The sequence below is a fragment of the Centroberyx gerrardi genome, chromosome 8 (assembly GCF_048128805.1).
Source record: "Centroberyx gerrardi isolate f3 chromosome 8, fCenGer3.hap1.cur.20231027, whole genome shotgun sequence".
In the NCBI taxonomy this organism is placed as follows: Eukaryota; Metazoa; Chordata; class Actinopteri; order Beryciformes; family Berycidae; genus Centroberyx; species Centroberyx gerrardi.
The window spans coordinates 19662834-19679507 of record NC_136004.1 but is presented as its reverse complement, the minus strand read 5'-3'; the positions used below and the strand labels follow the sequence as shown (position 1 = coordinate 19679507).

The window sequence follows — 16674 nt, the reverse complement described above, 5'->3', positions numbered from 1 at the left end:
CACACACATTAAAAACACATTACAATGGATTCCATTATGGAAATAACCAGCTTTATTGTGTTATCCTTGACAATTTTCTGAAAACTGTACATGGTTTTCCTTGTACAGAGAATTATCTGATTATTAAGCCCTATTACTGACTTCTCACAGCCATAACAGAGTATTTCAGCTGTGTGTGTGTGTGTGTGTGTGTGTGTGTGTGTGTGTGTGTGTGTGTGTGTGTGTGTGTGTGTGTGTGTGTGTCGTGTTTCAGCTCAGTGTTTTGGAAACCCTCTGATGTGGGCCTGCCTGTCTGTGCCGCTATAAAAGCTGCCGCCTCACAGGCAGCGCCGTTATTTCCCTCTGGTTTATGAAACACTTTACCGGGAGACGCACTATGTCGGTGGCTCTGCGAGCACAGCTCTTCCTCTTTCTGATCTCCCTCTCATCCCGCATGGGGCTCAGTCGCTATATTGAGGTAAGATCTTTAGGCCTACTTCTTTTTAATTGATTGACATAGTAAATGATTTCGCCTTCGCTTCAGTTTTAGCACCTTGTGGGGCAGACAGGTTAAACTGCTCCCTGTAAAGTTCATGCGACTAAACCAGTCACCTAATTTGTTGTCTTCTCCTTCATGTTTTATTTCGCAGGACAACGAGGCTTCAGATGGATTACATTCTCTGCTCAGTTTGGATGAAAAAAGAGAATCGGAGGATTTTGTTTTCCGCCGACCCCTCAGTAAGTGCAGTTGTAAATACAATGGGTTTATTCAGTAGTCTGGGTCATGCTTAACACAGTTAAACCAGCTTGCCAAGGGTAACAAAGATTCTGGTGAAGAAACAGAATAAAGCCTCTGCATAATTAAAAGTATGCTAAATGATAAATTGACGAGACAGAGTTGAGGGAGGCATTAAATGCTCATAAACGAGGCAGAGACTTTAAATAGACCATTTAGTCAATCAATAAATACGTATACATTCATACATAGGCCTATATAGCACATGCATGCTACATCCATCACCAATCACTCAACAATGTACACAGCAAAATGTTAAGAATCAACACTATGCCAGTGTTAATATCAGTCCACACCTATCAGTTAATTCAACACTTGTAGTTTTGAACAGCCGCCCAGAGCCATATCAGCTCTGTGAGTGGACAAACAACTCTCAATCAACACACAACTCCAAATAAATGTGACTTATGAGAACTGGAAAATTTGCTTTGCATGACTGTTAGGCTGATTACAATCATGATTTGGCATCATGACTGATTTTCAAGATTGGACCGAATCCATGATGTTTTTTTTCATGTGGTCAAAGCCAGTGAAATATAGTTTGTGAGCACTCTCTCTGTCATTAAGATTTTGAAAAAGTGTGTGTGTGTGTGTGTGTGTGTGTGTGTGGTTTTCAGGATGCTTGGACATGTTGGCCACTGAGGGCCACTTCACCTTCGTGGCCTCTCGGCCGCAGCTGGCCTGCGCTGCCTTCGTCATCGCTGAGCCCAATGAGGTCATCAGTCTGGAGCTGTCTGACGTCGACATCGACTGCAGCGCTGGAGACTTCATCAAGGTCGGCCCATCTCACCACAAATAACACCCACATGTCCCGATCACAGCTCAGTGGGTTTGAGAGAGGAAGACAGGGAAGTTAGAGCATGTGAGCTCAGCCTCTGCATCGGTGGGATTGTCAGTGCTTTGACATTTAAACCCTTAATTGTATACCTTCTTTACCTTCCTCTCTTTCTGTTTGGTAGAGGTGGTGCCTTGAAGTGTATAAAGGCTGTTTTTAGAGGGCCAAGCGCGACACTGGATCCCCTCTATGTGGTCACTTTACCCAGGGCAAAAGGGGGACAGGAGGAAGCTTTGGGTCTGGAGCCCAGTTACATGGCAGTCCCTCTGGGCCTGTATCGGTGTCAGAGTAGGGAAAAGGATGGCAGGGAGAAAGACTGGGGATGATATCACTTTATAATTCTCCCTGGGTTTGGTGGCTCTGTTGCAAAGTCTTGCAGTGGTTTGTCCCAGCTGTCCTGTATAGCAGTAATTCTCAGCCCCTAATTTAGTCCACATTAGGGCCACAGAGCCCCATTTGATGAGATTTTGTGTCTCGGAACCAAATCTGAGAATATTTTTATTGTTAGATATAATTTTGTCCAGAATTCCATGACTATCTGTATTGTAGGTAGTTAGTAGAGATAACAGTGAAGCTATGATCAAAATAGTCATTCTTCTACATTCTCTAATTGTGTTAACTTCTTGTAAATGAAATAACGGTGAGGTTTAACAATTCATTGCTGGGGGCTGGGGACCCCCTGACCTCCTGGTGGAGCATCCCATTTTATATGAACATGATGGACATGATAAACATGATTAAGAGAAAATATATAAAACAAGTATCACATTGTATTATGGTTGTGACAAACAAATTAAATGTACAGAACAGCATTGTAGATTGTGCCACAGATCAGTGTGCGGCACAGCTGGTGTTTACATGTTTGCATGTATCATGTTGATGTATGGAAAAATCTTAATAATCTTTATAAGTATTGCATTTTAATGCCACCGGATCATTTGAAACGCTGAGACTATCAATTTAACTGGAAATAGAGGTGTAATTTCACCCCATGTTGAAATGTGCAAATCAGTTTTGAACACAAACAGCAGGGAGCGACATGACGACTTTCCCTTCCCATGGCCCACCATGTTCACTTCCTATGAAAATAGAGGAAGTCGTCCCAGGTAGTTCAAACCTGGATGTTTTTTATGCATCATATTTAGTGTGAATTTTATCAATCTCCTACACAAAACTTCCAGACTTGGCCACATATAATTTAAGATTACTTACAATTTACCTTTACAGCTGCTGCAAGTTCATATTTTCCTCACTTTTGAGATAATGCTAGTTGCCTATGGTCACTCACCATAGTGTATGCTAAAGTGCTAGCATGGAGCACTGGACCAAACGATGTACCGGGGACATATGGATGATTTTGGTGTCTATATTCTCATCACTAAACAGGCCACTCTCACAAAAACTGGGGTATTCAGACTTGTGTTGCCAATTGAAAATATGGTCTTTTCATTGAGTTAAATCATGAATTAATAAAATTCTGTTCATGAGCCTGTTGTATTTCCCACGGCGCAGCCAAGGGCATCATGCGGCAAATTCAGGTCAGTCAGTCAGTCAGTCAGGTAACGCTTAGTGAGATGTCGCTTTGTGAGATGGTCTTTGACTAAGAGATGGCCCTGAGTCTCTTGACAGAGGAAACAATTCTAGGATATATCCAGGGGGTCATTGGGCTGGAACGAACTGGTACGCCGTTCCGGGAGTGAATTTGACGACGTAACGCACGTTCCGGTTCTGAAAAAATAAATACAGAGCAGTACCGGTGGTTGTACCTGTTTTAGGAGCTTAAACTACTGGCTCGGTTCGTTGTATAACCAAAGTTGTCCGGCTGGGCGGTGTTTGTTTCAATAATTTTGTCCGTTTTCCGACGGATCCGTGTGGCCGCAGCTAGTGGAATTCAACACGTGCCGTGGGCCTGGACAGGATCTGTACTTGTTCTCTTCATAGTGGTGGTTTTATGGTGAACACCAGGTGGAGTTTATAGTTAACCCATCACACCATATGTTTTCCAGATGTTTGACGGCTGGGTTCTGAAGGGAGAGAAGTTCCCCAGCAGCCAGGACCACCCTCTGCCTCTGCACCAGCGCTACACAGACTACTGCTCCTCCACAGCACCAGGGGGCGCCAGCCGCTCCTCCCAGAACGTGGCCATGGTCTTCTTCCGCATTCACAGCCCCGACAGCGGCTTCACCCTCGTCGTCAAAAAGCTACACAACCCCTTCCGTGAGTCCTGGTGCATCTCACACTACAGCGGCCAACCAAACAGGGTTACGGGCTACAGATTTTAGCATGAGTTTAGGCTTTGTTTGAACCTCTTCCTTGTGATTAACCCCTTGGCGCACTTGCCTAGAGGTTAGCTTGAGTGAATCTAATCTCCACTCTTTCTTTGCATCCTTATGTAGGTACATACACGGTCCTTGGTACATACACGTTCATTGGCCTGTATCTAAGTCAGACCTGTGTTTGTCTGCTTCTGTGTGTGTGTGTGTGTGTGTGTATGCGTGCATGTGTGTTCTTCCTAGAGGTTTGCGCTTGGTCAAGCATTAATCAAAGACCGAAAGAGACAGGAAGAGCGTGTGTGAGAGGGATGCACCTGTTTCCCAGCTGCTGGCTACAGACAATGTTAACTCTGTGTCAAGCAAAATAACAATTGCAGCATTGCTGTAAGACAAAGACAGACAAAGAAAGAGCACTGATACAAAAACAGAGTATGAAAAGCTTGGCTAATAGGCAGACAGCATAAATCTCAGGTCAATGTGTGAGGCTTGACGGTTCCATTAACTACAGGCGTCCACAACCTCGTCCCTTTATTCCAGCTGATCACAGGCCTCTGCTGTGTTGCAGGGTCGCCCCGTGGGTAAAACTGACTGGCCCCAAAACAGCTAGCTTCCATTTCACTGTACATGTAAATATATACATTTTAACCTGTGAATTGTCTCTTTGCATGTGAAATTAAGTTTTCACATGAGAAACAAATATTGTCATATGTAATAACAGGTGAAAACATGTGAAAACAACGTTCACATGAAGAAAACCATTTCACCTATGAATTAAAATTTTCACATGTAAAAACTGTCACTTGATGTCAGAATACAACGTAAAAAAAAATGTTCACATATGAAAACCAGCATGTGTCCAAAAAGCACATGTGCTTTGAATTCACATGTGGGTTTTACATGTGACTTTTTTGTAAGCAACAGTAAACATGTCGTCCCTGAAGAATGTTGTAGGTCCCTCTGGGCCAATCAGTAACAAATATGTCACCTTGTTTTGACCTGTAATTATGATGCCGTCTTTGGGTCAGTTCTGAAAATGCTGGAACACAGTGATGAGATGCATCTTTTCCCCAAGTTTCGTCAAAATCTGATCAGTGGTGTCTGAGATATTGTGTGTGACAGAGGGAAAAACAAACCAATAGACGGAGACTGTTCCATTGTATTCCATTTGTTTCCATGTGTTTCCTTGTATATGTGAGTGACAACTACATACATAATAGTATGATAATAATATGCATACAGTTGTATAACGTTTTTCTCATCTTCAAGTCTTGTAGTCATTGAACAAATTAAATGTTTCTATTAATAAAACTCTACATTTATTACCTTTCTAATCAGTATATTGTCAATTATATTTATAACAAGTAGGTCTAAAAATGTTCTTTCTTTTTATCTTTTTCAAACAATGTTCTTTCTTCAGCTTTGTTCAGCACTGCTGTTTCCCCACCAAAATGATGCTAAATGAACAGCACGCCTGCAGGATTGGAGCCTTCCGATTCTTGTTGGTGCCTGTCTATTCTGGCATACTGTTATCAATTCCAATTCCATTATTTTCTTATCTTCTTCATCAGAATTGTAATTTGCTTTCAATGTTCAACCCTAATTGTGCCCTCTCCCAGCAGTCAACCTTTATTATGTCCAATTTGTGACATGAGGTGTCAATAATGAGTTTTTCTGATGATGGGAAAGTGTTAATTTGAAACCTATTCTGCTGTGTGTGTGTGTGTGTGTGTGTGTGCGTGTGCATGTGTGAAGCCTGTAACATCATGTCCCAGAGTCCAGAGGGCAGCTTCACCATGGTGATGCCACACCAGCGCAGGAACTGCAGCTTCTCCGTCATCTACCCTGTGGAGATCCGGCTGACAGAACTCAGCCTGGGGCAGGCCAAGAGCAACGAGCTCAGCCCACAGGTTAGACAGACTCTCTCTCTCTCTCTCTCTCTCTCTCTCTCTCGCTTTCTCTCTCTCTCTCTCTCTGTACCTCACTGTCTCTCTCTCTCTCTCTCTCTGTACCTCACTGTCTTTCCCTGTCTCTGCTTTTCTGTTAATATATCTATGTATCCATCTGTCAATCTACTAGGGGTGGAAAGAGTACTGAAACATCCTACTCAAGTAGAAGTACTGTTACTTTTCTTTGCCAGTGCTTTGATGAAAAGTTATTTAAGTTGAAGTGAATTACTGGTGTAAAAATCTACTTTAGTAAAAGTAAAACTTAGCTGATTTAAAATGTACTCACAGCAAAAGTTACTGAATTACTTAAATGAACAGATATTTAGTTACATATGATCTTTCCCATGCAATGTAAAAAGGACAAGAAGACAGTTAAATATGTGATATTGGACGCATTTTATAGATTGAGCATTCAAAAAAATAAGAGCCTGAAATTCATGTCATTATCCCATCTATGATTAAAAAAAAAACATGAAAATGTTCGTCCCCGTTATTCAATAAATTTATGTTTTTTTTGCTACTAGCTATTCAGCTTCCTAGCCCTAACCCTCCTAGCAAGGCTAGCAAACTAGCTAGACAACCACCTGCACATGCTTGTGCAGGTTTGATGCAGATATAATTTAATATTGGCCAGTGTCTGATGTGATGCTCCTGGAGAGCCTACAAAATTTAGTAATTAAAATTATTGACTTCAAAAAATACTCAAACACAAAAAAGCTACTCAGTTACATTAACGAAGGTAGATAGCATTTGTTGCCACTCTTGACTACTACTACAACTACTACTACTAATAATAAAATAGTAATAATAACATCATAAAGCTCTCGTGGGAATGTAGCCTTTAAATTCTAATAAATCAAATAGCCCTACTAGCTGGTATATTATTATTATATATACATGCATGAGAGTAAATCAAAGATACAAAAATAAATTTAAGTGATCACACTACCAAGTGCATAGGATACAGTCACAAGTAAGGAAATGTAGTATTTCTTTAACCTATACATTATGGTCAAAAATGTCAAAGCCAGTTACAGAGAGTTCCAATGGTCAACAGAAAATGAAATTAACCTTTCTCTCCAAGTGAGAGAAGGGAAGAAATGCCCTAAGAGATATTTGCCAAGTGGTAGAAAAAAAGACTGAATAACTCTTTGGACTTGATTCTCAGAACTGAGACAGAATCAAAAATGCCTCCCAAAACTGTTGGCAGCTGGTTTGATATTAGCTGCCAGGGTGCTGAGATTATAATGAACTTTAACGAATTGCATTTGGTGGGCCAAATATAACAGCCTTAGATTTATCATCATTAAGTTGAAGAAAGTTGTGGGGCATCCAAAAGTTAATGTCTTTTAGAGAACTTTAAAGAGTATCAAAGCTATTTGTATGGAAGGGTTTTGCAGACAAATGCAGCTATGTATTATCAGCACACTGATGAAAATAAATATTATGTTTGCAAAGTATGTGACCAAGTGGGAGCATGAAGATAGATTACAAAATAGAATGGACCACGGATGGAACCTTGAGGTACTCCACAGCTAAAGTCTGCTGACGGGTATATAGTACTATTCAGGGCAACAAAATGCTTATCTGAGAGATGTTATATAAACTGATTAAGAGAAGTGTCATTAATTACCATAAAATCTCTAACATGATCTGTCAAGATGCTGTAATCAACACTGTCAACGGCAGTAAAGTCAAGTGGAACTAGAATGGAGCATTCACCAGGAAAAGGGTTACAAAACAAGATCATTCGTAACCCAAAGTAACTCTAACTCTCCACCAAAGCAGTCTCTGTATGCTAAGAATCTATCTATCTATCTATCTATCTGTCTATCTATCTATCTATCTATCTATCTATCTATCTATCTATCTATCTATCTATCTGTAGCTTTGTTACTATGGACACTTGTGTGATAAGTTAGCTACTTATTGGTTCGTTCCTCTGCACTACAACACTACACTTAATGTATCGTACATTGGTCCGGTAACCTTTACCCCTCCTCCCCTACAGAGGCAGGTGTGGTCGGGCTGTGCGGGGTCAGGTGACTATGTGGAGCTGCTGGGTGGAAACGGGGTGGACACCTCTAAGATGTTCCCTGTAGCCGACCTCTGCTTCTCTCTCAGTGGGCTGGGTGAGTCTGCATCTACACTTTGGTCTCATATGTCATTTAATGTGGATTTCCCTTCAGACGATTTTCACTTGTGGTCCTTCAAATGATGCTTGACCTATAAATACTATACTATACTATGCTATACTATACTATACTATACTACACTACACTACACTACACTACACTACACTGCACTACACTATACTACACTACACAATATTATATACTATACTACACTACACTACACTACACTGCACTGCACTGTACTGTGTACTATACTATACTGTACTGTACTGTACTGTACTGTGCACTATACTATACTGTACTGTACTGTACTGTGCACTATACTACGGTATACTATACTATACTATACTATACTATGCTATGCTATACTATGCTATGCTATGCTATACACATTTGTCTCGGTTTCAATACTCATGTAGTTACAGCTCTTTGTGTTTTTTGGGGCAGTATACTATACAATACTACCCAATACTATACACACAAATGTTATTTATATAGTACATTTCATACATAATGATGCAATGCCAATGCAGTGCTTCACAGAGAGCAAAACGATTTGTAATTCAATATAAAAACAAGCAAATGAATAAGATTGTTTCTATATATACACCTCTCACAAACCGGGCTCAGATGGGCTGGCTGGCTAACAAGAATGCTTCGTATGTGCTCCAGTGTAAAGTATCTGTTTCTGTCTTTGGCTTTCCCCACGGCTCTGCAGCCCAGATGAAGATTGGTTGTGATAACTCGGTGGTGAGGTTGGTGTCCAGTGGGAACTATATCAACCGTGTTTCATTCCAGTACCGACTACTGGAACGCAGCGAGCTGCCCAAAACCAGAGAGAACAGTCTGGATGACTTCTGCACTGTGGAATGAGATCACACACACACATGCTCACACACACCCATGTACCCATACACACACACATACACACACTCACAGAATAAACAGTCATCCATCCCTCTGTAAATACACCAATTTGATGACAACGTCCCATTTGACTATTTGCTTCAATTAATATGTTGTATTGTTTTTGCCAAATATTTTATTTAGTATGTAATTATGTTAGCTTTCATCACAGGATATTTATTCTAAGATTTATTTTTATTAATCACATTTTCCTTGAAATGGTTATAAGCTGTCTATGATGATTTATATTTAATTTTTTTATCTTTTGTTCTGAAATTATGTGAAATGTTTTTTGGCAAGAGCATTCATTTCAAAAACTCCCTATTTCATCCATAGTTTATATCAGTTGCTGTGTTCTTTGGGAGGTTTTACATCTCAGCTGTCGTTCTGTTTATATTGCCTTTATGATTTAAAAATAAATCTGACTTGCATGATAAAGCACCTTTTCCTGTTCTGTTTTTCTGAGTTCTGTGAAAAAGCCTTATTCTATTTCATTACAGGGCTGCATGTCAACTTGCTGTTTGGTTTGCTAGTGCATTACTGTAACATGGCCAACATCCACTTGCCCATAACCACATCATTATTATGACTTCTGCAGGAGTGAAAATGTAGGCATAATCTTCAGTCTAGTCCAGCACTAAATACAATTTGTGGTAGTGTTTGGTTCTGGGGTTTTTAACCTGTATTTATCCAATGAAAGGTGTCTTTTTTAGAAACATTGCTTCACATTGACACAGTTGAAAGAATTCACACCTCTACACTACCCAGTACAATCACTGTCCTCCACTGTCCTCCACTGTCGTCCACTGTCCTCCACCGTCCTCCACTGTCCTCCACTGTCCTCCACTGTTGGCCATTGACCAGCCCCACTCAGATTTTCCCAGCCAGTCAGAGGATTCAGACCTCACTTCTCTAAACTCTTGGCTACCACTACACTCAATTAATGGTAACTGGTTTTGATAAGCACTATGTGGTTTAGTAAAATCAGTAACTTCATGCTGCAGTGGCTTGGACAGGGAGTCTGTGACATTGCAGAATGGAGAGTTTGGTGATGTTGGTGCAGCAGATGCTAAAATGAATTATGCTTCCATGGTAAAAAGTGAAATACACAAGACGGTAATACATAAATATAGTACATGCTCATAAGCATGAACACAGAAATGCTTACACCTATGCACGCTATGCGCACGCACACACATTTACAGTCCAGATTAAACCAAGGCTACAGGAGATGATGTGAAACATACTGCCTATGTTTAGATCAAACATCAGTAGTGTACCCATAGATGTTGATGCTGGAATGATACATGTTTGTGTGTGTGTGTTTGTGTGTGTGTGTCCCAATGTATTCGAATATGTCCTTGGCAATCAGGATTACACAGTGACGCATGTATTTCCCTTATTTCACTTAATCCAATCTGTTCCAGAGACAAAGTCTGAAATACGTTTCATAATGGTTGATCAGTGCTCAAATTTGTAATTAAAAAGGCTTACACTTACACTGCGAGCATGGAAAAACACACTAAGATGTTCTAAAACTCTGAGGATACCAGTTTTGTTTGTGACCCCTCCAATCAGTGACTATTCAGCCTTAATCTCTCACATACTGTACAGTCTCTCTCAACTCTGGATTCCCAGTCTGAATAAATGTGCAGCTCTTAATGGGATTATCCCACAAGCCTCAGTGCTCTTATTCCCCTCGACATCCTTCTAACTGGCTCGCTTTTGATCTTCTCCTTACGAGGAATTAATCTCAAACCTGCTCAGCCGTGATGATTCAATTAAACCAGCGGATGTCTTTTTTCGCTCTGATGTGTTGCAATTTTCAGTCTTCATTAGAGAATGAAACACACTTTGGATGCCATCGAAAGGGATAAAGTCTAATTATTTGTATCTGGCACTGGGCGCAGCAGTCATAAATACTCCGTAATGTATTTATAGCAGCCTGCGATTATGGACTGGAAATGAGTTTGTCACTTTTAGGGGCAGAAAGGTTCAGAAGTCCTTGTGGGTAAGATGTAACCCCGCGCAGAATTAAACATGCTTTAGTTAATATTAACGTTGGGCAACAGAGAGAGGAAATGATGTTTATTTAAGATATTATACACACTGGAGTGGTTAATGAATACACCACAGAGAAAATCCTGTCATTGCTCAAACACACAGAAGGAATAATTATATACAAGATTTCTCCATATCATGTAGGCCTATAAGGCTCTTCACCTCTCTCTCTCTCTCTCTCTCTCTCTCTCTCTCTCTCTCTCTCTCTCTCTCTTTCTCTCTCTCTCTCTCTCTCTCTCTCGCTCTCATTCTCACTTCCCCACAAGCTGTTCTCCATCAGTTTTTCTCTGTGAATACCAGTACATGACCTCACTTTGTCTTTGGCTGTTAGAAAATGTCTTGCAAGACTGCAGTTAAATAGAGAGAGACAGTACGCTACTTGTCTCTCAAGTAAATCTTTCTCCTTTCATTGTTACTGCAAGATACCTCCAGTATCTTGCCCTTCTGAGGACAGTGCCTTGTGAGGGTGTGTGTGTGTGTATTTGTGCAGAGATGAATACTATTTAGTCTTTGTATAGTATCTGTCTTTTTACTCAGCTTTTAGTATAATACCTTCTGCTGCCTGTCTGTGTTGGTTTAACTTGTTCAGTCACCATCACTTTCATCACTATTCACCATCCTTTCATCCATTCACCTTAGAATTCTTCAATAATAATTTTTAATAATGTTAAGTGGTTGATAGATGCCACACTCTCTGATGCTCCCTTTGTTGAATGAAAGATATAAATAAAGATAATGGTACAAATAGAGGAACCATCTCTTTTGTGGGTTGCTCCAGCAGGGGGTATCAGTGTCCTATTAGCCAAGAATTTTTTAATCCAAAACCCTTTCCAAATCCATAATGAGATATAAGTGATTGCATAGGATATGTGTTGAATTTTCTTATTATCTCTTCTTTTCTTATCGCATAGTTCACAAGGGCAATACAATGTGGGTGCAGGTAGTTACTATCACAATTCATTTGGCAGAGATATGGTGAAAAATGAATGAGGGGCAGCGCATTGCACATTCTACCTGCACACAGTGGAGGTTAATTGTCCGAGACATAACTTGAAAGCAATTTTCCATCTCAAAGCGAATGCGAAACACCTCGACCCAAGTTCATATTCTCGCTTATAGAAGTGCCAATGAACAATATAATTAAGTGAAAGCATACAGGCTACTTAATTTTTCTCTCAGATAGCTATAAAGACGAGCAGGTTTCCTATTTTCCAGACACAATAAATAGTTAATTATATAGTTAATTATAAATAGTTAATTATCAACAGTTATTTGAAGGAAAGAGGAAGTATAAAATTAAGGCTTCTTATGGGAACTGGAGGAACAAGAAAATAAAGACTGAGGAAGTGGTGGAGCAGGGATGTTGAGTGTGCTTTATCCATTCTGTAAAATATGCTAATTAAACTAATGGGCTATGGTCAATATTGGGAAGATTACTCAATAAAACTGTAATCTGGGTTGATTACTAATTACTTGATGAAATTACTGCAAATAAAATCAAGTCCAAACAAATAAAATCAAGTCCAAATGAAGTCCAAATAATGTCCTTTGACTTCTTGTATACTTATTCCACATTTCCTCAAAAGTTGCTGAACAAACAGGAATTAATAAATTGTGTGCAGTCACTGTGTAATACTTTGAAAAAGGGATCAAAGCTGGTAATCATTTGCATGTGGTTTTGGTCGGCACATTCAAAAGCATACACTAGGTCAATTGTCAATTTATCACTTATAATCTCACTTTCAAGAAGGTATATTAATAATAAATTAATAGTTTGATTATTTAATCAATCCAGCAAATGTAACTGTGATCACTGAAATGATAATTGTACCCTTTTTTTTTCTATGGAGCAGCCTCTGACTTTACATCGTAGTTTCCAGTCTTAGTTGTCTGGTTTCTGACTTTGGAGAAGAGAGAGCAGAGGGAGTCTCTGGACTGTCTTAGACTAAACAGTAGGAGTAAAATACTGTATGAGTTATTACATGTAGTGGAAAACCCCTGCAAGACTCTTCCTTTAGCTGTCCAAATATCAGTCCAAGGCTCAGATGAAAATAATTGTATTTGTACATCAGTTCATCATAAGAAACTGCTAAGGTCAAAGGTTTCATTAAGGCCATATGATTCATGATTCATTACTCTTTAATAATTGCTTAATAAATATTACCAAACTCTGCTTTGGGGTATATTCATTCAATTGTAATGGATTTATTGAGAAATACCAGTCATTTTAAGAATCAGATGTGTTATTTCTGTTATCTGGGATAGCGATATCATGGACATGAACAACTATATCTAATCTAAAAGATTGTTTTTTCTGGGTTTTTTTTTTTTTTGTCGTTTTTGACTTTTTCTGCCTTTATTAGACAGCTAACAGTAGAGAGAAACACGAAGATTGAGAGGGGGGATGACATGTAACAAAGGTCCCTGGCTGGATTCAAACCCGGGACGTTGCAGGTACACACTATCCACCGCAGATTTTACTTTTAATAGGATTCTGCAACATAATCAAGGCTTTATCAATGTTATAAAGAATAATGTTGTAATTCCTGCATTGATGTAGCATGAAAGCATCCTGGTAGCAGCAGCGGCTTAAAGATTATAGAGGAGGACTGGGAAACCTGGGCATAAATGAATGAGTGCCCCTGAGCAAGGCACTTAACGCCCAAGTGAGAAGCAGGACACTACTGAAAAAGAGTTTGCATAGTCATGAATTTCCCTTAAATAATAAATGGTTCTGGTGGAATGTGTAAAACTATGATAATTGTCTGTAAAGAAAGCTGGTATTGCCCTTTGACAGCAGAGAAACCCTCTCACTCAGAAGAGACTGAGATATCTTACTTGAAATTCTTGGTTCTTGTATTTTCCTCCCATACGAATAACTAGTCCATGTTGCTCCTGGAACCCAAAGGTTTTTTTGTTGCAGTCACTGAGATACTTACTTTGAAACTTCATGCTTAGTCTGCCCTCTACTGCCCGGTTTCATCAAATACACCACAGGATGGTGCATGTCATCAGTTCCAATGGAAGATTTTCAAACAGATTTTGAAAGTTTGTGATAGTATTTCCCCTGTAATATGCCTTATGTGAATAAGCTAAGTACAATTTTCCTGTTATGTGTATGCTTCTTAAGTTGAAAAAATAAAAAATAAATATGTATCCATTTCTGAGCTTTTACCTTTTGATAAAAAGCACGTACATAGAGTTAACACTGCTCTGCAGTCTGTACAGAGAAAAAGGTGTGGCAAAAAATGTTATTCAAGTATAAGCAATAGTTGGTGAACTCTGAATATTTTTATTTCTATCTTGTTATTCCCCTGTGAAATTATTTTTAAAAAATCAATTTGTATCCATATTTTAATTGAAACATCATTTTATGTTTGGTACAAGCCTAGACCTAGATATAGTCTAGATATAACAAATAAATATTTAAAAATTTAGGGTACAGTAAGTTTTTAGAAAGAAGAAATAGAAGAATTCACACTATACAGGGAACCATCCGATTGACAGATCTACAATGTAAAAAGCAAATTAAATTAGTTTTAGTTTTAAAATTTTAAAGGCTTCCTCCAAGTTTCCCCAGGCACATTTAAATATTTGAGTCATCCCTGCAGTTTTTTACAGAATGAGGATGTAAAATGAGGCTGGTTAGGCTTCAAAGGAAGAGTGTCATGACAGCTAAGGACACTAGCAGGAGGGGGACGCGAGCTCCGATGTGTTTTGCTCCATTACACAGGTCTTCATCACAGCATCTGAGACCCGTGGATTCAACTCTATTACACATATCACTCCTCATGCATTCTTTGGTGATCAGATTTTCAGCAGCTGCAACAGAAAAGTTAAAGGAAAGTTTCAGAAAATATGTAATATATGTAACAAATAGAACAATGTACTGTAGATAATCCGTGTGATGATAATCTGTCTGTTCATACTAAAATTCACCCCCATGCTGTTCACTAGGCTTGCCATGGCTGTAGTAAAGATCAATGCTACAACAGTGAAGCTCACGACACAAAAAAATCTAATCATATCATATACAATATAAATTTCCAAACAGGTTTAGTAGTAATTTCAACTCACTGATGGTGGTGGAGCAGCGGTCGTAACTTGAAGGGCAGCTCCAGATTTCAGTGCAGGAACCAGGATTAGCGTCCCAGCAAGTGTAACACCTTAACCCACACACTGCAGGTAGATGAGAGGGCAACATTTTCACCAAGGCTGACAAAAACAAAGTTGATTTTTGACTTTCTGTGCTATGGTGGCACTCCTTTACTGCTCTTACCAGTTGACAGCGTCATACAGACGAAAGCCAAAGACACACACAGCTTCATTGTGACTTGTTGGAGAAACAGGAACGAGCAGAGACATGAAGATTTATCAAACCTGTGGTGTCAAATGTGAAATTTACCACCTCACTGTGTCTTTTATAGCCACACAAACACAATAGCTCATGCCACCTCAAATGCGTTTATTATGCAGTTCAGTTTTGGAGAGTTTCAATCATCCATTCATGTCCATTGTTCTCTACAGTTCTACTAATCCTTCATCAGTCAATTTCCCAATGGGATTCCATTGTCCAAAATAGTTTGTTCAACACACTATTTATTCAGTTGAAACTGCATATTTGTCCTGTATTTGTGCAAGGCATGGACCCAAAACACTTCAGTCGGTTGTGGTTGTGAGATGTAGACGTGAGACTGAAGCTGCCACACCTGCAGATGTCAACACGCTACAGTCCAACGTGTCTCCAGCCAGTTGTTTGTTCCCTCAGAATCAATATTATTTCAGTGACCTCAGCAGAATATTTTAATACGGCTGAGAAAAAAGCCTCTTGTAAACACTTAGGCTTACTAAAAGCACTACATATAATTTAGTCCTGTGTGTATACGCTGACGATACACTTTAAGTGGTTGTGAAGACCAATTAAAAATTACAATTGGTACTGCATGTGAAGTATGATCTGGCTATTCACTGTCTCTGTTCAGAAAATCCAATTTTAGTGTCCATCAAATAAATCCTAACCTCATTCGGATTGCAATAATTACAGCATTAATTCTTTACGAATACACACAGACGTGCACCCGCACACACACACACACGCACACACACACACACACACACGCACACACACACATGCACACACACGCACACACACACACACGCTGTTTCTGAGCTCTTTAGTATAGACCTCTAATAGCATTATTAGATCTACGTCATTAATCTGCTGCCAGAAAAGGAAGAGCGACTCAGAAAGACTCTTACCTCTCTGACCGCCAGGATTTAAAGGGACCATTCACCCAAATAATGAAAACACTCATTTATTTTGGCAGGACGCCTTTATTTATAAATTATAATCCTCATTTCTCACTTAGGGATGTGCGTAAAATAAAATTGGCTATGCTGTGGTGTTGGCCAGCCACCTCTGTCTGGCCCGTCTGGTGTCTGTCTGTCAGTAATGAGCTTGGCCCTTTACTTCTGGATTAAGTCTCCTGTGTAGGAGGCAGCTGAGGTCTGGTCGTTGGTGAATGCCAGGTTAACTACATCTGATGAGGCGTAATCCATCCATCACCAGGCACGTCGTCTTGGAAACAGAATATTTATTCATTTGGCTGGAGTTTTTTTTTTGTCATATTGTGCTATTCATGGGTTAGAGAAGGAAACCTAATTGTCATAATAAAAAATACAAACCTAATTGCTTCAATATTAACAGTTATATTCTTCCTTGTGACCCACAGTGTGGACAGGT

General features: G+C 39.6%; 1 protein-coding gene across 1 annotated transcript; it reads left to right on the top strand.

Annotated features, from left to right (window-relative positions):
• Window positions 1–352: 352 nt before the first annotated feature.
• On the top strand, window positions 353–9301 carry LOC139927328 (corticotropin-releasing factor-binding protein-like). The gene is made up of 7 exons (XM_071919426.2): window positions 353–457; window positions 630–717; window positions 1393–1550; window positions 3617–3827; window positions 5636–5790; window positions 7841–7961; window positions 8683–9301. Exons 1-7 carry the CDS (start codon window positions 377–379, stop codon window positions 8835–8837), a joined length of 969 nt encoding a protein of 322 aa, XP_071775527.1. The 5' UTR covers window positions 353–376; the 3' UTR covers window positions 8838–9301.
• Window positions 9302–16674: the final 7373 nt, after the last annotated feature.